Here is a 26,071-nt window from a genome sequence, read left to right as displayed (position 1 = left end):
GAGAAATTTCCAGGGCTAGTTTTAGGCTACATATATTCAGGTAGGCTTGTTAGGGCAATCACTCTCTGAGAGACTGATGAAGGTTTGCAAATAATTGCTGTATAATTTATAAATGCAGACATGTTGCCATCAGTCTGAATGTGTCTTTGCCAATGATCTCAACTTGAGGGGATTCGACTCAACTGGCTGCCAGCTGCTTGTACTCTGGTTATAATCCTGTAGAAGGCGGCTGCTGAGCACAAACGTTAATGTGTGAATGTAAATTTCTGCTACATATCAAGTGATTTTCGATGATTTATCACAGTTAATTAATGTATTGTCAGAAACAGATTGCATGTAATTTCCAAACTTGACCCCATTCAATCTCAGAGCGACAGCATGCTGACTGTCTTATGGTAACATTTGTGTGTTGGTATGCTTGACAGTCTCATTTTGCAGCAAAAAATAAATAAATAAAATAACAGAAGTAACATAATTTGATCTTATTGGATAAAACTGATACTGATAAAATTTAACTTTTTGCACACATTGTGATGAGTGGATGATACATGACACATTCTTATCCCTGGGTGTTTGACGCTGCGGTTCAGTCACGTGTGACAAAATATCATTTAAACAGCATTTTTTTTTTTATTCAAAGCAAAGAGAAAAATAGAAAGAAACCTTGGTTAAAATGTGTGTATTTCATATGCTTGGCCTATTATGCAGGGGCAACATTTCACCTGATGCTCTGTTGTTTTCCTGCAGGTGAGTCCCGCCTCCTTGAGTGGGCTGGAAGTCTGCTCTGATTGGCTGTGTCTAGTTGAGCTCAGGTAAAGTCTACCTGCGAGCTACAAGAAAAGGGAGGGCTGTGGATTACACCATAGCATTCAGCTCCAGTAGGGCGTTATTAACGTTAGTAACTGTATATGCACTTAAAAAACAAATTCTGAAAAAAAGATAAACTTGTTTAAGCAGAAACTTTAATGGCAACGAGTGTAGGATTGGCCATGAATCCGCCCCACGCGACTGAAGAAAGGGCAGTTTTCACGCAGCTGAAGCCGGTGAGGATGTCGGGAGCGGAGGGCGCCGAGGACACGTCCGTGTTCGAGGACGTCAAGCCCGCGGTAAGAATCTCCCCCAACCCGCTGAGCGCGGCCGGGCTTCAGGAGAGCCGGAGATCCGGCCTACCTGAGAGTTTGAAGGTGTTCACTGCTTTTCGCAGAGGATGGGAACCACGTGCCGCTTTAGGCAACACGTAGTTGTTTCTGGCATAAGCAAACAGTAATAGTCATGTAACTGGCTGAGGGGCTAATGTGTGTCGTGTTTATCAGGCTGCTTTTTCATGTGACATGTAGCAGCTCACCTGTAAAGGCGGGCAGGCAACAGGTAGAAGTCCTGCATAGAGGCGCAGCTGATGGGTTAAAAACAATTGCAGCTTGGAGAAACTTGTGGCAACTTGATGCGCTATGCGGTTTTTTCATCATATACTATAAGGTTTTATGTGGATACAGCGGGGAAAGCCATGCACATTCCTGCTAATATACTTTTGGGGACGCAATACCAGGTGTTCTAGCCTGCCCTTGTTGGCAGTTGTTTTTGCTCTCTATATGCTGTTAAATGAAAAGCTACATACATGTTTGCTATGTTTATTTTTATAATCTTTCACATTAACAAGTGAAGCTGAGTACATGTGCACATTACACCTTGTTTCCTCAAATTTTATTCACCATCCCTACCTGTATATTTTTTTATCTTGGGGTTTTGGTCACGTGATATAGCATCAGGTTGAAATTTAGAGAACTCTGCAAAACAGCTTCTTCTATATTAATCACTGCAGTGCTTTGGAGAGCTCACTGTGCAAGGCTTTCTGGGGATACTTCCTGAAATTCCCAGCAAGCATCTCATGGTTTATGTAGATATATACACGAGATACATGGGGTGCCTAATTGTTTTCAGAAAATCATAAATGCAAAAACAGTACACTATTCACAGCAGAGACATGACGACGGCATTAAAGTTAAATGGCTGTGAAGCACGTGTTGTTCCTGCGTGATCGCAGCAGAGCACAAACAGAAACCGAACGCCTTTGTATGGTGCTGAGTTTGGTCTCCTGCCACATATTTGGTAAACAAGTAGCTGATCCACAGACCTAAGGCTAAAGCCACTCTGCCAGCTGCACGTGACCAACAAAGCATAGCCAAAGTGGATTTGACAGGTTAAAGATGTTTGCGGTCTGTTCAGCCTGAAACATCATTAGCAGAGTGGGCTGGATTCGGGCTGTGCCTTTCGGCAAACATGGGAGTAAAGCATACATTAAAAGCTTTTTTGAAAAGGCTCAGTGGGCTTTGCTACTAGACGGGTGCAAACATCTGTCCACAGCCATCAACCATTTAGATATCTGCATGTTTGTACAACTTGAATGAAGTTCATTGTGCTGCTGTGGTATGGAGGAAAATATTTGTATTATATTTTCTAATGGCAGATCATTTGTTTCAGGTTATGCTGCTTCAGTTTTTGCCTGACCAGCACCATCACTGAACTTTCAGTGGTGATGCTTTAGATTTTGTGGCTCTTCTATACGGAACTATTTTATATATTCTGATCAAAAACTATACATAAAAAAACCTTTATTCTATATAACAATGACCATCGCCTATTACGCCTGCTTAGTAGTTAGTTATTCCAGAAACAAGGCAGTGCTAAAGCAGATATTTTTAGACAGGATTACCCTAAAACTGAAAAGCTAGATTTTCATGAACTTAATTGAGAGGGAGAATACTGGGCAAGGAAGCACAGGACACCAGCGTTTCCTCTATTACAGCTGTCTCAATGAAAATCACTGTGTGAAGTAATCAACCTCTAAGACATGTGAGAGCACTGTGTGTAGCCGCAAAAAGCTTAAAATGATGAACCCTGTCGTGCTCCGCGATGGCTCATTTCAATTGTGTGTCCATGAAAGGGAGCGGAGGAACGAGCAGAGAAGTTTTGAGATGCTGGGACGAACATTGGTACTCTGAGTTAAGCCATCATGCTCAGGTACTGGATAAGGCAACTGTGGGTAGTGTGGGTGATTGATTTTTAGTAATCTTTTTAGATTTTCATCCAGTTTTCTGTACGACTTGGAAAACACGGTCTACCTTGTCTGCCTATCTTCCTGCAGATGTATTTAGAGCACAATGGCTGCCATAAACTAAAGTATTTTACAACCTAAACTGGTTTGTGTTCTTGTAGAATTCCATGAACTGAAATGTAAAATGTCTGAAAGCGTGAACCCAGAAAAAGAAGCGTAGATTTTAAACTGTCAGTCACTGAGATGATCACAAGACAAAAAAGCGAGACTTGTTTGTTAGGTTCCAGATATGATCAACTATGAAGGTTAGCATAGAAGTTGTTAATATCAACTTTGCCACTGTTTTCTCCAACAGTGTGACTTGTGTCAGTTTCGGCAGTTGCGTCAATGTTTGGCTCGTGCAGCCAGAATTCAGCTGCTGTTTTGTTTGGTGCTCATTGCTGTAACATGCAGTGGTCTTTGTGGAATTATACTAGAGCTTAACTCCAGTGATGTCGTGACAAACGTACGTTGCCCGACCTGTCTGAGCAGGGCTCGCATGTCCACAGGCCGCCCAGAGGCAAAAGAGAGGATGATAAAGGTCGACCTCGTGAGAAAGTCACGGTGGCAATGAAAACTCAGTGGGAATGGTCGAACTCCAGGACTTCGAATGGCTGGAATATTCTCCCCTTTGTTGTTTATAGTGTTGCTTTTCTGTAGCCATAAAACAAAATTAGCGAATGAACTCACTGATCTTGAGACGTGCTGTTTGGAAAATGTTTCAAAGCAGATCCAGCAGCTTGGTCTTCTTTAATAAGTCACAGAAAATTCATTAAAGCTAGTCTGGGTCCAGCTGATCTTTTTAGCTCGGTTTTGGTAAACTAAAGCAAAAACTTGACTTGTTTTCAGAAGTTAGTGGCTAACTTGAGGTTTGGATTCGAGATCATTGGTTAACCACATGCTTTCTGCTTAAACTGTAGTTGCTTGACAAGGCTGGTGAAAGAATTCTATATTTAAAAACTACCAGTTTAATAACTTTAAGGACCACCACTGTAAATGCCACGTTGTAACCTTAAAGTCCAGCTCTCTGGATAATTCATGGATACTCGTACTCCTTTGCAGATCCGTGCTCTTTTTCTCTGGCCTGACTCATAACTGATAACTGGACTTTATTCTCTGGACTCTCGACTCTGCAGCGAAATGCCGTCATAACATTAACGTGGGCCTATGTAGACACTTTATGGCTGATTTCCGGAACTTAACTCCCTGTCATTGTGCACTTTCATGCACAGTTGCGTACTACCTCGAAAATGGCCCACAACTTTACTAGTCTCGGCTATTAACACCCACCTCTTTTGTGCCCGTATATTTTGGACACCTTTTCATGTATTGCACACTTTTTTTTTATATACAGAAACTTATCATGTGAGCACAGGACTCTTGAGTTTGGTGTTACAAATAAACACTAATAGTTTAACATTATCCCTTTGTTACTGTTGTCATCGTGCTGTATCCTCTCCTTCTATTTACTTTAAGCATATTGAGACTAGTTCTTTAAAAGCCATACATTCCTTGTGATTACACGGGCATTTATTCAGCCTGCACATAAATCTGCTTGATGAGTTTGAAAGGAATTCTTCATTTATGTTGCAAAACCACAAATCTGAAAAGCTTGAAGGGTGAAAAGCTGTGCATTTTTCTCTTGTAAATGATGTGTCACTATTAGAAAAGAACCAGTCCTTACAGGCATCAACATTTCAGCTAAGGTTTGACTGTTCATTACGGTATTGTTGAGGCATCATTTGTGTCTTTGTCAGTCTTCTGACACACTGCATTTTTTTAAAAACTTGAACAAATCTGTTCATGTTCTTAAGTATTAATACCGGAATAAGTAACCGATATGAAACTTGTTTCCAGATTCTTTTGTCATTATATCACCTGTGGGTTTCCTGTATGACTGCGCGCAGACGACAGGGTAGGTTACAGAATAACTTAATGGAGCATAGATCAAGAGCATGTCGCCAGTCACGCTGAATGCTTCCTGAAGATCAATATTCAGATACGGCTTTATAAATATTTTAGTTGTACCTCCTGGGATACGCGTGGTGTGTTTGGGTGTATCCTTCCTGTGCCATGGTTTTGACCAGACTTGCCTTCTTTTGTGAACCCCGGTCTCCCCCATTAGTTTATAGTCGCACAACCCTTCCTTTATATGGCCCTCGCGGCTGACATGCAGCTGAGGTCTGAGATGGTTTTGGTTTGACTAATGATTTGACTTCCAGGACAACACATGCAGCTGAATTTGCATCTGGGCAAGTGTCTGCTGACTACGAGTTTCGACTTGCAGGGATTCCTACAGTGATCGGTGAAAGGAAGTTTGCTGTGGGGAAACACTTTTATTTGCGTTATTGAGAAATCTAGGACGATTTTCTTTTGTCTCTATCTAAAGTGAACTTAAAATTTATCTAGCTCCAGGAACTCTTCTTCTACTCGTATATTTATTGATTTTTTTTTTTCATCTATAACATGCGTGTTATTGTGCTCACCTAACTGCCAGTTTTGTCTTGTTTTTTTTTTGTTTACTCAACCGTCACTGCTGTTGATTGCCATTGTGTGTTTTGTAGCCACATATCAATAAACAGGTTGTCTAAAGACAAACGCCTTTGATTCATATGGGAAAATACATTGTAGGTTCAAAAGTCTCTTTTTAATAAACCTTATTGTATTCACACCCATAAATCAGTCTGATCACACTGCATCTGAGAGCAACAAGAAACCTAGGAACAATTCCTAGCATGACTCATGCTTTGCTCTGTTCACTTTGTTTGGTCTGCTGATGTCAGCTCTCCCCATCATGCCCGGCTGTGTTACCATACCAGACAACACATGCTGCCCGCAGACAGTCATATTCTGCCATTTCCTAATGCTTATTGTCTGCAAACTCATCTACCGAAGCTGCAAAATCTCTTTAATGACCACCACTGTTTACCCTCTCGCTCGTCTGGAAAAACAGTCAAAACTGCTTTTGTGAGGGAAAAACAAAAGCTGAAATCATTTTGTGGTGAGACAAAAAAAAATCTCTGTTATCTCTAAACACGCAGTGAGATACTGGACTTCCTCAGTTTCTTCAACCCAACTGCCGGCTAATCTTGAGAGACCATTTTCTGGAAGAACAGGGAACAAAGACCGATAAGAAATAAGAGACAGAAATAGGATAACGTGTGAAAAAGGTCACCGTTTGGGCAAAGTGGTAACAGGAATATAAGGAAAGTGTTATTTCCTTTCCAAAGACTTTGCCTCAGAACGGCGTAGGTTTACACAATGATTAACAGCAAAGACAGAGACTTATAAGTGCTAGTTCATGCTGCAGGTCATTGCTAGAAGCAGAGCTAAAATTAAGATATGTAAATAAAATAACAATGACCACAGAAGGGTTCCTGAGGATTCTGCCTAAACATCGGTTTTGCCCTCTTTTACCTCAGAACTGTAAACCAAGAAAAACAGTCCTTATTCAAAATTACTGTTTGCAATTTTATGTGTCAGTGCAGTAGCATATACAGTATAGTAGTGTGTCTGTATATACAGTTTATTAGCTATGCCACATCATCAGTGGCATATAAAATACCCCCAAATTTTCCAGATTATGTAGTTGTAACAAAACTATGCAATAGTTAACGCATGCTTAAACATCCAGGTAAGGAAATCAGACACTAAAGAAGGCACTTGGGTGAATATCGAAAGATTTCTCACCCTCTTCACTCATCTTCAGATGTTACTAAAGCAGTGAGGCAGTACATTTTTAAAACAAAGCAAATTCTGCTGGCTTGTTTCACTTTGCCACTTTTACCCTGGAAAGCTCGTCACTTTCTTGGGAAGTCAAACACGCTTCTATTTCTCTGTGATCATCCGTGCCAATAAAACATCACCGTGGTATGAAAGGTCTTGTTGTTGCCCTGATGACCTTGTCATGATTTCTGCTCTGTTGATTCCCAGCCAGGGAGCCCTGACGCAGAGCTCTGTTTTTTATGGAGATCCAAAGGCGAACGACCATTGCATTCCTGAAAGCCATAAAAGAAAACTGGCGTGCAGACGAAGCCATTTGTTTTGCAATTAGCAGGAGGAGGGGGATTGACCCTGCAGCTTGGAGGTTTTCAGGGTTTGAATCAGGATTCACACGGCTACTCTGTGCAGGCGGAAAACGACACTATTCTCGATGATGCTGGCATGCGTGTGGTGGATCTCACAGATATTTTAGAGATGAATAACAATATTTATATTGAGGTATGCCTTACAGCTAAGAAGCAAAGAATGTGGATGTTTTGAAATCATACCAGCTTGAATATGACTGCAGATATGTTCAGTGTATTAGAGCCTCACGCAAGCTTGATTCTGAAGGCTAATTTTCATAATGAATGGAAACTTGAGGTTGCAGTGACTGTGAAGGGAAAAATACCAACAAGTCCAAAGACAAGTATATGCTGCTATGTGTGAACATTATTACTGATGAGTAGTGTAAAGTTTTTGCTCATTGTATTAGTCGGCCTTAAAGGATACAGTGGGCCTTTAAGAATGGACGTGAAATTGGCCAGAAGTGTGGAAACTCCCACTCTGCCCCATAAACCTGAACACAGCTGATAAGAGATTGTTGTTATCAGGCAGAAGGATTCATAGCAGAACAGTTATACATGTTCTCCAATTATTAACCAACTCAGTCTTTGCCGAGAGATATTCTCCTCATTTACCACATAAAACAAAAGACTTTCTGAACTGTAAACCACTGGACTCCTTTGAGATCACCGTGCTTCTCTTGTTAATGAATTAAAGGCAAAAGAGAAACCCAGAATAGTTGTAGGGCAAATGAAGGAAATACGTCCTCTTATGCAAAGGAGAGGGTTTTAACCTTAGCCCTGTTTATGGGGCTGAAGTGATAACGTTAAACCTTTCCTGAAGTCTGGTGAGAGTCGAGACAGGAGAGTTCTTGCTTTTGGCAGGGACTCGTTTTAAGTCGATTGCATTTTTAAAGCTCTTTCAAAGTTGGTCAACTTAAAAATATGTACATTCTGTGCATTTCCAAGTAGCTGGTATTCTCTGTAAATATTCTTTGATGAGAGCCCTAACCTTTCTCTTCATGCCTTCATGAAAAGAGCATATGGAGAGTTTGCTTGTGTTTGTATCAGCGTACAGATGCTGACAGGAAGACAGATCAACATCAGTCCAGTAAGGGGACATGACCAAGGGCACCCAAAGGTGACAGCTGCCAGCACCCCGGCACTACAGAACCTGTTTGTGTCCCATCGTGAAAGGAGCTCTCAGTCAGAAGGAAACAGAGAGTCTGTTTTTGTTTTCACTTTTTTTTTCTCCCCCTCAGTAAATACCCAAGACTTTCGTTTCACCAGGTGCTCAGATTCCACTGATGACAGGGCAGTTTACCGGCGATGAATGGCGGCCATCTATCCTAGCCCTGCAGGAAACACGCTCTAACAGTAATACGCACATACAAATGTACACACAGAGACATGTGCATATAGCAATATGCAAAAAAGGCACGGAACGCCGCTCACGCCAGTCTTTAGTACTTTGTTTCGTCCTCTCAAACACAAGGAGTATGCTTATTCGTTATACAATGACTTTTTTGAGTTTGTTTGGCGAGGATTAGAAAAGAATCACAATGAATAATAAGTTAAGAATAAGCCAACAGAAAATCAGAACCCACGTACACGACACAAATAATACTCCCATTTATTCCCCGCCCTCAGGTTTATGTTCTTGTCATGTTTATAGTACTAATCACTGCATCGAGGCTGTTTGGAATGCATGATAGGCATTTCTATTGTAAACCACTTCAGCGACTGGTGCATTTGGCCAAAACTCGTTTTCACTGTAAAATCAGTTTTGCTCATTTTGAATTCATCATAGATTTAGTTTTCCCTTCTTAATTGTGCCTCTTTAATTCATGCATTTGCCTATTGTTTCTGTTGTTAATTGTTACCCACCATCAGTAAAAACAGGGATGCGCCTTTTAAGTAAATTGAATTGCACGTAGTAGAAATTTTCATGCAGCATACACACATTCCTCAAGTTCAAGTGCACACAGACCAATAACCACCCAAGGTTTGTGTGTGCAAATACATCAACAGCTTATTAGCAGAGTGTGTGTGTGTTGGTGTGATGATGGGGCTGGCACTGGAAGCAGCGCTGCAGAATAAGCGCATTGAAACAAGCCCGCTCTGCTCTTTTGTTCGGTTGCAGGACACGACCTCCAACGCATCAGCACCTCATTAGGTCATTTGTCCCAAATGGCTCGTTTCAGAGCGGGATTTTACTGCGAGCTGTGGATTTGTGATCTCCCACGGAAGGGGCGTAGTTCATGGAATTCACTCTCCCACCGATCGGGTCGAGATCAGTTAAAATAATTCTTGTCTTCCATTCTCGAATCACCCCAAAAAGCACTATAACTGGTGCTGAAATAACACGTTTTTGGTCAGTGAACATTATGTTTCAGTGACTGGCAGAGCGCAGTATTTGGTTTGAGTTTGTGAGTTTATTCTGGAGTTTGGAAATCTTTACAAACAATCTCTTTGAATCTAATCAGATGTCCCCGTTAGATTAGCTGCACTCATTCAGACATAACTATCACTTTCAGAATTAATCATCACTTTTACCGCTCACGTGGCTTTCTCTCCGTCTCTTCTCCGGACCTTTGTTCTTCCTGATTCCCCCCACCCCCACCTCTCTTTTTAACCTGGTCGCTCCTCCCTCCCATCATCCTGGGTGTATATCTGTCGTCACTGTGCGGATCAGATTTGTCTGGCAGGTCTATTTTTACCTGACAGTGTTTAGGTTTCACTGCACCTTTCTCATGCCTTCAGCCTTTGTTTTGGTTTAGCTGTGAGTGCTTTCTCCCCTTTTTTTTTCTCCCTCCTCCTCTTCTTCGTGCATCAGACTGTCGGCCACACCCATGGAGCCAACTCTCTACCTGTTTGTGTGTGTTAGCATGCTCGTGTGAACTTTAATTTGTCAGTAAGTTGGTGTGCATGAACAGTATGAAATTCTGCATGCATATGTACAGCATATAAATAGCCTGCATTAAACGGCTTTGTGCATTTATGATCGTAGACACAGTGTGTGGCTTCTGCAGTCTAGATCCTTTTTTTGTTTGACAGCTTGTGCACCTCTGAAGGAGCAATAGTCCACATGTAGACTTTAAATGAGAAACAGTGCCAAGGTGCACTTTGGATGAAAATCAAATGTTTTCCACTTAATCAGAAGAAAATATCTGCAGTTTTATTTTCTTCTTCACTCTGTCTGTTTCATCCTGTCACCTGAAAATGGTTCTTTTGTGCTCCAGCAGACATTCTGGTAGTTGTAATGATAAATGCTACCTGTTGCATTGAAAACCTGTGTAGCAGACACCCATACAGTGTCTCACTTTTACAATTTTCTTGGCCTCCTCCAACTTTCAAGCCTTTTTTTTTAATGTAGACCTCACCATCTTTAAATTAGCGAGAGGAGTACAAATAAAAAATACAGTCATAGAGATGTAAGTACTGTGGATCAAAATTAATGAGGTATAAGGTGAAAAATGGGTTTTATAACCTTCCTTGTGCAACTTTTAGTGAGTGAATTGCTAAAGTGGGATGCCTTCTATATGCATCACTGTGAGATATCTGAGAAATCACAAGTTCCTTGAAAAAGAAACTTGTTAGGAACAAGAACGCTGCGCAGCTGGGGATCCCGTCACTACACGGAACCAGATAATCACATCTTATTTACACAGAGCTAATTAGCTACTAGTTATATAATAGGGAGTTATTAACAAACTAATTATCAAATATAAAACCTTCCTTACATGCAAAGCCATTAATGATCTGCCTTCTCATCTTACCATTTTTGATCCAGTAGAGTTCTTTACTCCTATAGTTAGAACTAGATTATATGGCCTGGAACCTTCTCTTTATTTATGCTGCTATACGTCCATCGGGACCTCCCATGATGCAGTGCATCTCTTCTGTTTCCTTTTAATTTCCAGGTATTTGCCTGGCACTGTTGCACGTCATTAGTTTTGTCTTCTCTTTCAGTAGCCTGGGCTTTTTCATCTCTGTCTTCTTTCATTCTGTACATCAGGTCTACGATTACAGGCCCCGCCAGCCTGTCCATTGTTGGTATTGTTTGTTGTTTCTCAATAATTTTTTTTTTTTGCTTTTCCCTCTCTCCCAACCGGTTGCAGCAGATGGTCGCCCTCTCTAAATGTGATTCTATTGGACGTTTCTCTGTCTAGTGCTCGGTCACGGGGAAGTTGTCAGATTTGCTTCTTTAAGATGACAAGACTTGAACAGACTATGTAAAGTGACCCTAGATTACTTATGTGCTTGGTCTGCCACTGAAGGTTTGAATCTATTTGCATTTTTTTTTTCCTTACAATTTTTTTATGGAATTCTACCTGCGTTGCTCTCGCTGTTGGCTGTTTGCATCTTCTTCTCTTTATCCCAATGGAATGAAAATGTAAAACACGTCCCTTCCTTTGTCCCAATGGATTTTTACTGGCAAAAGCCTGCTGCGCAGTGAAAGCAAAGGGGCAAGGCTTTCAGCTTTCAGCAGGGAAGCATTTGTTTTTAAATGTGTATCACCTGTAAGAGTGTATGCATGTTTATATGACAGTGTCCAGGATTATTGCTGCAGCTGCATAATTGTCAGTGAATGATCATTCAAGCACATAGCAGGTGTGATGCACTCTAAAGGCCTGGAGGCTACAGTATTATAAGGTTTACTTGTAGGTGAATTCCCTTTTTAGCTATCTGCCCCAACTGTCAATTGTGGCTGCTTGTCAGGACATTGAGCTTCAGTAGGAAACAGGAATGTGAGCTATGACGCAAGGAGGATGCTGGGAGAAACAGCATCCTCCAACCATGCTGTGTTTCCTTTTTCATGGAATGGGTGTAACTTTCTGCATCCACGTTCACCAAATAATCTCTTAAAGCGCTGATCAGATTAGGACTCAAAAGCACATGAAAAGAGTCCAAAACTGTGAACATGGAAGTCTGTCGTAGATGGATGGGATCTGTGAGTTTTAACAGCAACAGTCATGTGCAAATCTCAGCTTATGATGTATTGTTATTTAAAGGGTGTGGTAGGATGTTTGTGAAATAACTGTGTGAATGTTTTTTCCCCTAGTTTCAGTACACATTTGAAGTATTTCTGTTAACTTTGCGTCTCTTTTCTTTTTCAGATTCAACTCGAATTAGACAAATACCTTCCCCAGCACAGCAGTCCTCTACTGAGTACCCCGAATGACACTACCGACAAGAAGTACAGACGAGAGAGCGCCTCCGTGGTGGACGAGTACTTCGCAGAGGACAAACCTGCCACCCCATACAGCCTCAACATCAACGTCATCCTTCCCAGCACCACTCACCTCCGCACAGGCCTCTACAGGCCCAACACCAAGACCCTCACACCACAGCAGATCAAGACGGAACCCGGGATGGAGGTGCCCTGCTCCATCCCAACCAGCCAGGCCCTTCCAGACTTCACCTCGGTGTTCAGCGTGCCGCCTGTAGTCAACAACGTTTTCATAAAACCGGACATGAGCGCTGGAGGAATGGTGAACGTGACCACAGGATCTCAGCAGCAGCAGCAGCCAAACTTGGTCACAGAGCTTCACATCGGACCTCCACCTCCACAGCCGCAGGTCTACCACATGCCCATCGCGAGCAGTGGCGACCTCACCATGACCCTATCGCACAACAGTCCCTCACCGCACGGCTCCAGCAGCGGCAGGACCATGCTGAACCTCAGCAACGCCACATTGCCGACGACCAACGGCAACTACATGATGGCAGAGCACCAACTGCCACATCATCATCCCAGCTACTACCAGCACTCTCCAAACAACTCATCCCAGCACACAGCGCCACACAGCCTACCGCCTTCGCCACCAAATTCCCAGCCCGGAAGCCCAGACGGCCAGGCAGAGCTGCTGAGCCTAGCACCCCAGGGTCCACCCCCTTACCAGCAGCGTATGGGAGGAATAAAGCTAGCGGGGATGTCTCATCATGCCATGCTGATGACACACGGCCAGGGTGTCTTAACAGGTCCAAAATACAATAGGCGAAACAACCCAGAGCTGGAGAAGAGGAGGATTCACTTCTGCGACTACCCAGGTGGGTGGTCTGTTTCCATATCACTATAAACTATGGTTTACAACTGAAGTTTCTCCATTAGAAAGTAAACCCACGTAGCTGGTTTTAACAACGATTCTCTGAAATGAAAATAAAAATATGAGCCGATGTGAAATGAAACTACGTTATCTGACTTCACTTTCATTTGCATGTCCTATTGTCTGGACCGGTATGTACCATTGTGATGTTCAAGGCAAAACTGTTTCCAAAATCAACATGAACAAGTCAAACCTTGCAGCTTACCAGGATGTACGCAACACATTGATCTTTGTGCCTCACCGCATGCCCCCAAAGCCCAGTCAGGGGCAGCTTTTGTCTCGCTGTACTGGGATCTTACTGGTGACATCACCTGAAAGCGCGAAAAGTGGTACACTTTGCCGGCTCAGGGCAGTCGGTGCTTCACTTACAATCTTTTCTAAATTACCAATGGGACACACAAAGCATGGTTCAGTCAATCCCATATCTGCACACATGAACTAGTCCAATTCCCAGTGTCACTGAATGTAAATAAACTCTATACCCAAAGCAACACACATGCAAATCTTTCGGCAATGCACGGCTCTGACCTGCAAACGAAATCCTCACAGTCATTAATACTGTGAGAGAAAATGTGCAAAAACCAGGCTGAAAGCAAACTTTGCATCAGTTACTTTACTCTTCGTTTTATAAATAATACATATTATCGTTGTTCCTTTAACTGTTCATTGCAGTAAAGACTACAACCTGTTGCTATTCAACTAAATTTGCAGTTAAATTAGAAGCAAGATGTTGCATTATGTTATCCAAACAGTGTACTTTTAATATGTTATGAGTAAGTAAACACCTAATGATTCATGTTGAAGACAGATTTTGTGCTGTGTCCTCCTGTCAGCTGTCCTCCTGGCTTATGATCCTCTGTTATTTCCTCACAGGCTGCACCAAAGTTTACACAAAGAGCTCCCATCTGAAGGCACACCAAAGAACACACACAGGTAAGAAAATAATCTCCCCGAGGGCTGAAATACAGTCTTTGCTGTTATTTACAAATTTATACCAATTTTAATTTAGGATTGATTCACCAAACATTCAAAGGTTGGAAGTTAGTTTTTTAACTTTACACTGTAGGTGGTGAAGCAGCAGCATGCTGCAGTCATGCATCTTTGTCATCCTCTAAGTTCAGTTGCTTTAAGCTTATTTATTTGTGCTTTATGTCGGCGCCAGTTTCGATACACCCAGCAACAATAATAGAGATGATGTTGATGAAGAAGGTAAACGCAATGAAAAGAAAAGGCACAGAAGCAACATATTTGAGTTTTTGTTTTTTCTGCGCCGTGTTTATACATGTTCATACCTGTCTACGTAGCGTCCCCAGTGAAAGAGAACAAAGGGCCGAGGGAGGAGGGTAGGACGAAGAAAAGAAGGGTTAAAAAAAAAAAAAAGAGGAAAGACACGCAGTTAAATAAAGGCCAAACCAGTTACTCCTGCTTTTCAGTTCCTGAAAGGAAGGATGGAGGAGGAGGAAGGTAGGGGGTTCGGAGAACGGAGCAGGGGGGCGGAGGGGCTGGTTTCAATGTATTTCCCTTCTGTAAGATGAAACCTGTGAATTCCCAGAGGCCCCAGACCTGGATTTTGAAGATTTACTCATGCAATTAAAGCTGCAGAGCTCCTCCAGTGTGAAAATATTGACAGAGCGAAGCGTGAACACGTGAATGAACAGACAAATAGAAACAGATCTCTCTGCGGTCATAAATAGATAAGATGAAATTTTATGGATCCCAGTGGGGAAGTTGGGCTGTTGAAGCAGCAGGATGCAGCAGCACAAAAGACAAACGGGCTTCGAAACATGCAGTGAGAATGGTAAACAAAACAAGAGCAATTAAAGAGTACGCTGACAAGTGTGGACCTCAGTGGCTTCAGCCGCATGTTTCAGCGCCTGTTGTTTGTGAAAAGAAAACAAAGTAACCTTTACAGTATTTACTGTATCACTGGCTAAGCAGTATTTTTGGTTGTGGCTCCAAACCTGCAGTTTGTTACGATATCATGACCAAATGTAGACAAAATTCGGACACTTTTATTATGACCTACAATGTCGAATTTCATATTCTGCCCACGTGCGTTAGATCTGTGTCATGAGGTGTGACTTGCAGTGAATTTATGAGTTGGCACGTGCAGATACCTTTACAAAGCAGAACAAAGACGTTCACATGCCCACACGCACCTCGCAGTGCACGTCCCATCCTTATAATCATCTGGCAAGTCGATGCGGCTACTAAATGCGTCTTACTAGCAAACCGCAACTGGACGTAGGCTGAGTGCGTGATGGAGTCATGGGCATTCATTTCAAAGAGTGCGTCACGGTTAGCAGATCCCACAGCAGCAGACATGTCACTGACCAAGGATTCCTGGTTTACTTGTTTTGGTCAGTCCACGGTTCCCACCGCAAGGCTTCGCTTGCTGTCTGGCCAAACCAGGCTTGTTTGGTCTTGTTTTGCATTCAGTTGATGACTCATAAGTTGAGCATGTAAAAGAAACATTGCACCGACTGTTCTGAACTCCAGGAAATGTTTAAGGCAAATCAAAAGAAATTTACAAAGCTAATGCAAGTATTTGAGGCATATCATGACACAATACAGTATATGTGACACAAGGTTTAGTTATTTTATGTGTATTTCCGTAACAAATGTGATTTGCTGGATGGATAGTCGTTTTACATCGGCCTTAAAAATAGCTTGGCTTATCTATTGATTAGGCATCTGCATACTGTGCTTGTGGAGTGCCTCACAGCTGCGTTCTAGGCCCCCCTTTTATTCTCAGATTTATTTGGGTTGCTGAACTTAGTCACACACATGAATCGGTGCATAATATTGGACCTTAAATATAAACCAAACACTATAAAGTTGCCACTGACTTCACACTGACCTTTTTAAAGTTACATTACAGCATTAACCTTTCTATAATTGGTTCTGTTTGCCTGAGTTGAAGCAGTCCACACCTTTAACTCATAAAGAATGCTGTATGTAGTTTTCTTATCAAAGAAATTGAAAATAATCTATTTTCTAGAGAGATTATCGTTATTTTATTATTAATCTACACATAGTATCTTAACAGGACCTGCCAAGTTTAAACCCATGTTTACATTCTGTAGATCGATAGATAGATAGGACTGATAGGATTGCAGTGTTTGTTTACTCTGTGTGTAACTATGAACCAGTCACAAAATCAAAAGTGAGACATTTACCGAGAGTCGTGTCTCCCACCGTTTTATACCACCGAACCAGCAGCTACTCACGGTGTTCAATGGTGATAAACTGGCTGTTATTGATCCCGATTAACCCAAAAGTGTTTAATTGGGATGGCTCATTAACAACTACATAGTAATGTACGCCTGCATGACTGGTGTCAGTCTGTGCGTACAGGGTTTCCTGTGAGGTATTAACACATACGTTGCATCAACAGTCTGCCGGCACAGAACCTTTAATGTGGTGAAACATCATCCCTCATTTATGTCTGTTTCAGTTCACTGCCAGAGAGACAGGAGTTGTTTTTCTTAAGGCAATAGTATCAGGAAGTCCTTTGGGCGTGTGTGTGTGTGTGTGTGTGTGTGTGTGTGTACGTACAATACAATATTCTATAAGTCTTTCACAAAGCATTAGTCATGTTTTCCCAGGCTAACAGACTTGTGCTTTTGCAACTTACTGCTAACAAATCATTTGCTGTAGACTGCAGGTCCCCGGTCTGGGCTTGGGTTTAAATCTATATACACATAGGGTCCAACAATCTGGTGGCTCATTGAGCTTGAAATCCTCTTTAAGTAAAGATCTTTATGTTCAGATTCCCACCCACAGATTAAAGATTTGCATGTTAAGTGAAATGGAAACTTGAAATTGCTGTATTAGTCTGTCTAGTATGGTCTAATGTTCGTACACAGACCTTTTGGCTCCAGTTTACTTTTACATGTGACCAAATCTTTGGTTACTTTTCAGTCCCTCTGCAACAAAACTTTAAGGTACTTTAATAAGCTATAGTTACTTAGAGTTACTTTGTTACCCACTACAAAAAAGATAATAAGACAACTAAACTGAAGACTAATAATAACACATTTGCATAATAGGAAATAATAAAGGCCATTAACATCATCGAATGAGGTTATAATTCAATCATAGATATACATTTTTGGTTCGTTATATGTTATTTCTTTTGTTCCTTCCTTCCTTATTCCTAATAGCCATTACGTCTCAATCCTGGTGAGCTTACAGGCATTAACCTCTACATCATAAAGTTGCTTAAGGTTATATAATAATGTGTAATTAATAGTTAACTTTTTTCTTTTGCAGCTACAAGACTGCTAAACAATATATACCATAATATTGTGCTATAAGTGTGTATAAGCTTCTTATTCCCTATAATCTCATACTTATATAAAGATCTTAAAAGAAAGTGTTACCAAAAGGACAAAGAAACCCAAATTCATAACCACTGATTAGTCAGATATGTAGTAGCTGCTTTGGTGATATAATTATTCAAATAATGGAAGTTAGTAAATCTTGAGGTATAAAGTGCTGATGTACTAAACCAGGACATGAAGTAATAATATTTAGGAGTAAAGTGTAATGACTAATGTAACGTTAGGCTTACTTATGTTGAAGATTAGACTTGGAAATTGTATAATAGCTTAAGATATGACACTGCCATGATATATTGATGCTGTCACAATATATTAGAGTCAATCCCACAGGACACGTGACTGTTACATATCCCAAGAGGAAGCCCTAAAATATATTGTTATTACAATCTTTTCATAGATTACACCTTATGGAAAATAAGCAAAATATTTCCTCTAAAGTGCATTTAGTGTGTCATTTTTAATTTTATACAGAGGAAGGGTCGGGCTATGTAATCCACTACTGTGATCAACATTTAACAAGATGGAGCACATACAGGTCGCCCATTTGAATGAGGAAGAGGAAGAGCAGCTAAGCGGCCGTAGCCCAGGTGCCCTCTGTGGAGGCAATCGGCATGAACCCCCTGAGGGAGCATCTGATGTGAATATTGTTTAAGTGCATCGCTATCTGTGCTCATCGGCACGTCTGTGATAACAGTCTGCACCTCCCACTGGTTCGTGGGCGTAACCTTGACCGTGGCCTCAGCAGCCACTCCAGCTCTTCACATTGGCTTTTGCAGTTTTGTGTGTGTGTGTGTGTGTGTGTGTGTGTGTGTGTGTGTGTGTGTGTGTGTGTGTGTGTGTTTACATGTGTGTGTCTAAAGAGTAAAATACTATCAGTTTGATTAGGGAACCCTCCAGCCCTCTTTACAAACACAGAGTGAGCTGATAAAGCCAAGAGGTCCACAAAGAGTTTATTGGCGTTCTGAAGAGCCTGAAAATGTTTGCTCTTTGACTCAGTAAAGCCAGGTAGAGGTGGTTATAAAATGTTATTATTACACTTCTGGTATATTCTACTTGAGTGTGCATTGCCATGACATTAAGCAGAAGGTATAGAAATGCATTAGGTTAGAAAATCTGTTGTTGTTTTTTTATGGACAAAAACAACTTGGAAAAATCAGTTTTGTGCACAAGTTAAAACCCAGATCGTCATGATTCTGAATGTGTGTGTTTCATGCATTTATTAATATATGGTAAATGGCCTGCATTTGTATAGCGCTTTACTCAGTCACTAAGGACCCCAAAGCGCTTTACACTACATTCGGTCATTCACACATTCACACACTGGCGATAGCAAGCTACATTGTAGCCACAGCTGCCCTGGGGCACACTGACAGAGGCGAGGCTGCCGGGCCCTCTGACCACCACCAGTAGGCAACATGCCCAAAGATATTTGGCATGCAGCCAGGAGGCAGCCTGGGATCGAACCACCGACCTTCTGATTAGTGGCTGACCTGCTCTGCCACCTGAGCTACAGCCACCCATGTGTGCATTCTAGAGAAAGAGAGAGATAATGGCGTTGCCGTTTGTAATCGGCCACCTGATCAAACAGCTACACAAATGCCTGTGAAGTCTTTTGAGTACTGGTACCTTTTAAGAAGCGTCCCTGTTAAGCGATTTAAAAATAGACAGCGAAGTCATGCAAATTTCCAGTTTCCACTTGAACAGCGCTGACAGCCAGAAAAAAGTTAAATTCTTTGTGAAATGTCTCAGTATTGTCAAAGCTCAGTTTTTCTAGTGCATGAGGTTCCAATACATGATGGATGTGTCAGTTTTTACCTTCTCATGCATGTGTAGTAAATCTCCCACAAACCCATTTTCCCCCCTTTGACTAAAGGAAGGGATCCTATGCAAGTTTTTTTTTCTTCTTTTTATCCACCGTCTATATATGTACCAGTCAAGTCTGTTTGTTCTGCGTGTGTGTGTGTGTCGTATTTCACCGTCATGTTTGCTGTAGCTTTCAGGGATAATAGTCTGAGAGAGGCGTCTGTGCTTTTCACCTCATCAGCGCAGCTATAGAGGAAAACCAAACACACCTGTGGGTTGAGAACCTAAACCTTTTATATGGAGACATTTGCACTCCACCTCTTCACACACATCAAGTGCGGTTACCTCTAGAAACAGGATATTGCCCTCAAAGGAGGCTGGAGTGCCTGTAATGTGGGGTTTCGGGGCTGGTTGGATTGTTTAAAATCCATTAACGTGTTCATGATCATTTAATTTTTATTTATTTAGAGCCGGTTAAGAACATGAGTAATCTCAAGGCACTTTAAGGTAAAGATGCTTGAAAATAGTAGAGAAACCCAATGATCCACTGAGCTAGCACACTTGCGGTCCTGTTATTTTTAGCTTGTACCTGCCCAGAAGAGTGGCTGGACTAACTGAGGACAAAATATTTGGAAATGTGAATTGCAAATACACTTTTTTTTAGTATAAGACGCACAAAATGTTGCATTACTAATAATACATACTAATACTTCCTTCCTGTCACCTAAATTCTCCGCCCGCCCTTTGCTCTTTGGACCCACTCACTCCATTAATGGCTGTCACTGGTGATTGATGGTCAATAACAGAAGCTATCTAATCAGCACAAACAGGGCCCATGCTAATAATGAGCACTTGATGGCCCACACAGCCGAGGAGAGGCACACTCCCTCGACACTGCCTGATAGGTTACCTCAGCCTATCAGACAGAACTTAGAGTCTTAGAAATTATACTTTATGGCATTGAATACCTACCGGATTGCTTATTTGGAATGTCAACAACACTACAGTCTATTGACAGTGAGCAAACAGTACAAGGTATAAAGCTATCACTTTTATTCTGCATTGGAACCAATAATAAATCTAGTCTGGATACTTTCCTGGAACTGGGGCATTTGATTTAGGAAAACGCCATATTTAAACTTTTAGTCAGGGCATGAACTTTTTTTTTTTCTTCTTTTGGAAAGCACCGACTCAAAGTTGAAGGAATCTGGCCTGAGCAGACCTTTATTGTTTGCTTATCTCCTTTTCACTTATGTTTGTGCTCAGGCCTCGCATTGATTCCTGAACATTAATTTCCACCTTGGCTATGAAAGATGACTTTTTTCCCCCTCTTTCTCTCTTGTCATGTGCATACCAACCCTTTCAACTGCGCCTTTTTTTCTCTTTGTTGATGATTAGCTCACTGTTTGGCAAGAGCACGTTGCGGCACAGCAGAGAAATGTCCATGTTTGGGTGGGGTAAGATAACTGTCGTGCTAGATTTACTTAACTCGTTATTCCACAGTGTTTTGAATTCCCATTCTACAGGTTCTCTGTCATTATACCTCCTTACCCATTACTACCCACTACTGTTACCTTATAATTACAGGAGCATAATATGATTTATGTCCCAGACAATCAACAATTCAGGGACATTGTGCTTTTGCAAGAGTTCAAGTTGTACTTTCTCCAATAATCCTTTTAATTTTCTCTAAAACATGGATTTAAAAAAAAAAAAAAGCAACTGATGACATGAAAACAAAGCAGGCTGTGAGCCTATAGGGTTACACAACACTAATCTCGTTTTTACATCCACACCTCTGAACAATTTTGTTTTCAGTCTCCAGCAAATGGCACAAAGCCATAACCTCCCCTCCGAAAACAAAAAAATGGAAAAGTACAATCTCACAATTACATTTCTTAATGTGCAGTGTGACAATCAAACACTGCCACACCTGTAACAACGACTCGTGCTGTGCTCCGAGACTCCTGACACAAAGGCCGCTTTCAGTGGTTACAGATAAACTGTCTTATTGATGTTCACTCGCTTGTGATGGGATATTAAAACAAGTCTAATTCTTGTGAAGGCAAAATACTTTGATGATAATCACATTAGAAAGTTGACAGAATGACATAAAGTTGAGCTGATAGAATAAAACGAGCTCCATCCATCCATTTTCTTCTGGTTATCCAATTCAGGCGCTCATCAGTTAAATATTATCAGAGAGGAGACAGACTGCAGTGCTGACAATGGTTTCGGTGCGATGTTTGTGTGGAGTTTCTTTAGGATTCAGAAGTAAAGGAATGATGCAAGCACACAGAAAATTGGTCGTTAATCTTTAATGCTTTGAAGTCATCAAGTTTTACTGCAGAAAAACTTGATTTGCTGCTGTTATATTTACAAAAAAAAAGGAAAAGCAACCTTCTTAACTTTCTCCCTCGTATGCACCAAGTCTGATAATTGAAACTGTAGCTGAAAATGTCCATAAAGTGAGCTGGGATGACACGCACGCACACACTGCTGCAAGGTCCTTGCAAAATTTCTTTAATTCTTTGTGTCTTTTTTCATTTTTCTTCTGTTAATTCATGTGAAAACAAGTTTTTTTTACTTTTCCAACTCAAATCTTTCCTTTCACAATTTGACACTTGTTTTTATGCACACCACCGTCACAATGGTTGAACCCATTGTCTGAAACACTGTTTCATGAGATTTTTATCTCGGTTTAGTTTCGCTGAAGTCAGACAGGAGTTTTTACAGAAGGAAGCAGTAAACACCAAAAGTGCATGCTAACTGCCATTCAAACAATCCCCCCCACATTTAGAAATACAACTACACACAGACGTCATACAGGCACACAAGTCTTATTGTGAAGGGATGTTATTTTTAGAGTGCTGACATCACTGTAATATTTCAAACAGCAGGAAACAAACCGCCAAACATCAAAACACTCAGAAATATATGAGCTAAAATTATATCTGATAGAAAACACGATCTGGTATGTTAAAGGAATTTTCTTTAGCACTTATGTTGAATGACTGAGTGTGGGAAAGTGGAATCGCTTTCTGTGGTGTGTTCAAGTAAAGTTGGTCCTTTGACTGATGTGTACTCGAACTTGTCTTTGCTTTAAGAAATTTAAGAAAAAACCTAAAGTATGTAGCTGATGCCTCTGCGCTCTCCTCTTCTCTTTTTGCAGGCGAGAAGCCATACCGATGCACATGGGACAACTGCGACTGGCGCTTCGCTCGATCCGACGAGCTCACCAGACACTACCGGAAACACACCGGGGCCAAACCCTTCAAGTGCATCGCCTGCAGCCGCTGCTTCTCACGCTCGGACCATTTGGCTCTGCACATGAAGCGTCACCAGAACTAAACTAAATATACCTGCATATACAGACACACTCCATGTTGCATAAAGAGACAGCCACCTGAACCAATCAGCTTTATAAGAGTCAGAAAGAAAACCAAAATCACCCCACCCCCAAGTGCTCTGGTGTTTAATTTCATGAGTTGTCCAAAAATCAAATTAAAAGTTGCACCGCACGTGAAGTTTACCCGTGGATAAACTCCAGCGTAGGTGCTACACCAACAAGTTTTTAAATAAATAACAGACCTGCATATCTGTTGTCAACATGTCGGGTGAACAGGCCTTACAGTTACTAGCTGCTCTCTCACCCGGTTAGTTTCATTTGTTGTTCAAACAGCAAAGGGGATCCAGGCAGATGATAACAGAACAAGACTTTTGGAGCTGCTCCATGTTAGATAGAAATCTGTCTGCAGTCAGTCGCTGCAGAGTTTGCTGAACTCTCACACCAGAGCCGACGGTTTAGCAAAAAAATTCGACCACTGTGGTGATTTTGGAGTTTGTCCTAAATCACATGCTCTCTCACGAGCAGCTCGTGAATCTCGATTCGAATCCCTCCCTGCAGACTTTGCAATCAGGACTTGGGACTCTGATCAAATCCTGGAAAACTTTCTTCTGCTGCATTTTTAAAAAGAGTAAAGAAAAAAAAGAAAACCACCAGCAACAACAACATGAACGTTTCAAACAAATCTGCTGCCAACATCATCATCATCTTCACCTCTGTCACCGCCTTTTATCGATTGAGGTATGAACTGTAAGTAAGAGGTGGAAACACTTGCCTGTCCTCTGTACATACTTGTTTGTAAGTGTGCGTATGTGTGTTTAATAATATGACGAATGTATTGAAATTTATACTTGACAACTTTTTTTTTTTTTCTTATCGAATGTCTTATCCCACTTCAAAACTTCCTTGTGGTAGAAGGGTCAAGGGTCTTTTAAAAAACAAAAAGAAAGAAAAGAGAAAAAAAGATCAGTCGGAATCAGAAAACTGCACGGAAAAGTTAATCATCTCCTAGTTCTGCATGTTTTTCTATACAGGTAATACCTGTTGAGCTCACGGAGCAGCGCAATTTGCCAATGTTTGTATCCATGACATTACCTGTTGCCGTGGCAACAGAGCTCCTATGACAACAGTTTGGTGTTTGCTTGCCTTTTCCATTCAGTGCTGTTTTTCACCCTCTTTTTTTTTTTTTTCTCTCTTTTTGCTTAATTGTCCTGTATTTATTCAACACTTCAACCCAAGAAAGATAGAGATGGGTGGATAGCTCTATTATGTAATCAGGTTTGTTAATACGCCGTGCGCCTGGTACATTACGCTCTCACAGGCGGCCCTATTAACTGAAAGAACAGGAAGTGCACATTCACATGAATGCTTAGCATTTAATCGATGGGGCTGTTGCATCTTTTTGACTTTTATTTGGAAAGCATAGAAGGCTTTTCGCCCCCACACTGTTTTTGAGCAGTGCTCTTCCAACATGCTTGAGCACTAAAGAAGGGAAACCTTCACTATTCGTGGAAAAATGTTATCAAGTAGTGGATGCTGTAAAGTGAACAGCACTAAAAGTCATCTTCCTGAAAACACGATCCTCGTGGAGATCTAAACCTTCTCAGGGTAAAAGGATTAGCAGCTGTGTCGTGTCCTCGTGCGGCTTCTCTTCAGAACAGACTTAAACGTCTTCCAGTAAATCTTGCACGCTGATCAATAACAGGAGTGCTGCTGGAGTTCATACTGTTTTTTGTTTGTTTTGTTTTTCACCATTCAGAGGCAGTGAAATGTTTGATCTGCAGTGGCAGTGAACTTTTTCATGCCTCAGTTATAAACCAGCAGGCATACACCCACTACGTTTACCTACCTTATTTTGCAGAGTTCACTACAGGCTGTTTTTATCACTTTTTTTCAAGCATGCTGCTTCTCCACAGACCAGATCCACCACCCACAGAGTTTCAGCACAACCTCATCACAGAGACACACCCTTAAAGATATTGACTTGGGGTCTGTTGGGTCTTTTTATATGACATAGGTGAGATGGAGATTTCTAAAATCTACTGTATAGTATGTTTACATTACCTGTCAGATTTCTTTCAACTGGGGTAAACTGTAAAGAAATTCGTGGGCTTTTGTGATTCTCCTTGAGCCTTTTATCTAAACGTATTTAAAGCGAGGCCACTACATTCTCAGATTATTATTTTAGGGTCTTTGCCTTACAATATAAAGCGCCTTGAGGGACTGTTATTAATGATATTAATGAATTGATTGATACTTGGTGAGCATAGTTTTGGTATAATGTGCACATTAAAGACAAATTGTACTCTAATATAAAAACAGTACAAAATCTACACTGATTATTACAACAGAAGACGACAATCTTGCAACCAAAGAGGTTTTTCTAAGTGAACGGTGCGTGCACACCCACTCTCTTTAAACAAATAATCCAAGAACGTAACAGTGGCAGCATTTCAGAGGTCCAGAATTTGGATCCTGTAATAAGAACAACTGCCGTCTGCAGACATGTCAAAGCTGAAAATGATTAAGAGCTGTCTATGTTTGTTTTTTTGTTTGGTCTTGTCGTGAGCCCTTAAAAAAACAAAAAAAACAGGAGGGTTAAAATATAAAACAAATACAACTGCTGTCAAAGTGGAGCCAGAGAGTGCAAGACTCTGTCTGCAGTGGAAACGTGCAGCATTCAAAGTGAAGCAGCTGAAAAGGAAAACATCTGTTGTAATCCCTACTGCTGCTGTTGCTTTCCCAGGTGTCTCGTACCATTAGCACTGTGCCTCTTTGTTCTTTTAAAACAACAAACTTTGTGAGCAAATACTCAGCCGTACTGGTGTTTTCTTATCTGTAACGGGTGCGTGATGCCAGAACATTTAAACAGTCGCATCGTCCTTATTGTCATTTTAGCTTGGCCCTGTTTGTATCGAGAGGCTGAAGGTTCGGCCCAGATCCCTGCAGGGGAAACGCATCCTGTTATTTCAAATCTGATTGTTTTATTTTATTTTTCATCCCAAGGAACAAGTTCTCCTGTCTCTCTAAAGAAGGGAGCTCTGACCACCCACTGTGTACATACTGTAGTTTTAGCTTCATCGAAAGATTTTGTAAATATTTGTTTTACTTCCTATTATAATATTGATATTTTTTCCTTTTTTTAAAATAATGGGATTTTAGATCAGCCGTATGTGAGTTTGTTTAATTTTGTTTTGATACTTAATGTGTGTAAGAAAATTATCAAATTGTTTATGTTCCAATTAATAAGAACAATGGTTTATTTTGCTTTTTGTTTGTGCAGTAATGATGCTGCAACAAAATAATAAAAATGTTCATAAAATAATAGA

The 26,071-nt window shown here is 41.1% G+C and overlaps 1 protein-coding gene across 1 annotated transcript; it reads left to right on the top strand.

The window, feature by feature from the left end:
- The first annotated feature begins 852 nt into the window (after positions 1–852).
- klf5l (Kruppel like factor 5 like) lies at positions 853–26,071 on the top strand. The gene is made up of 4 exons (XM_004551144.4): positions 853–1,106; positions 12,258–13,191; positions 14,121–14,180; positions 22,569–26,071. Exons 1-4 carry the CDS (start codon positions 966–968, stop codon positions 22,745–22,747), a joined length of 1,314 nt encoding a protein of 437 aa, XP_004551201.1. The 5' UTR covers positions 853–965; the 3' UTR covers positions 22,748–26,071.

The sequence above is a fragment of the Maylandia zebra genome, linkage group LG10 (genome assembly GCF_041146795.1).
Source record: "Maylandia zebra isolate NMK-2024a linkage group LG10, Mzebra_GT3a, whole genome shotgun sequence".
Taxonomy (NCBI): Eukaryota; Metazoa; Chordata; class Actinopteri; order Cichliformes; family Cichlidae; genus Maylandia; species Maylandia zebra.
The sequence above is the reverse complement of the archived record's forward strand: the minus strand, read 5'-3'. Positions and strand labels throughout refer to the sequence as shown.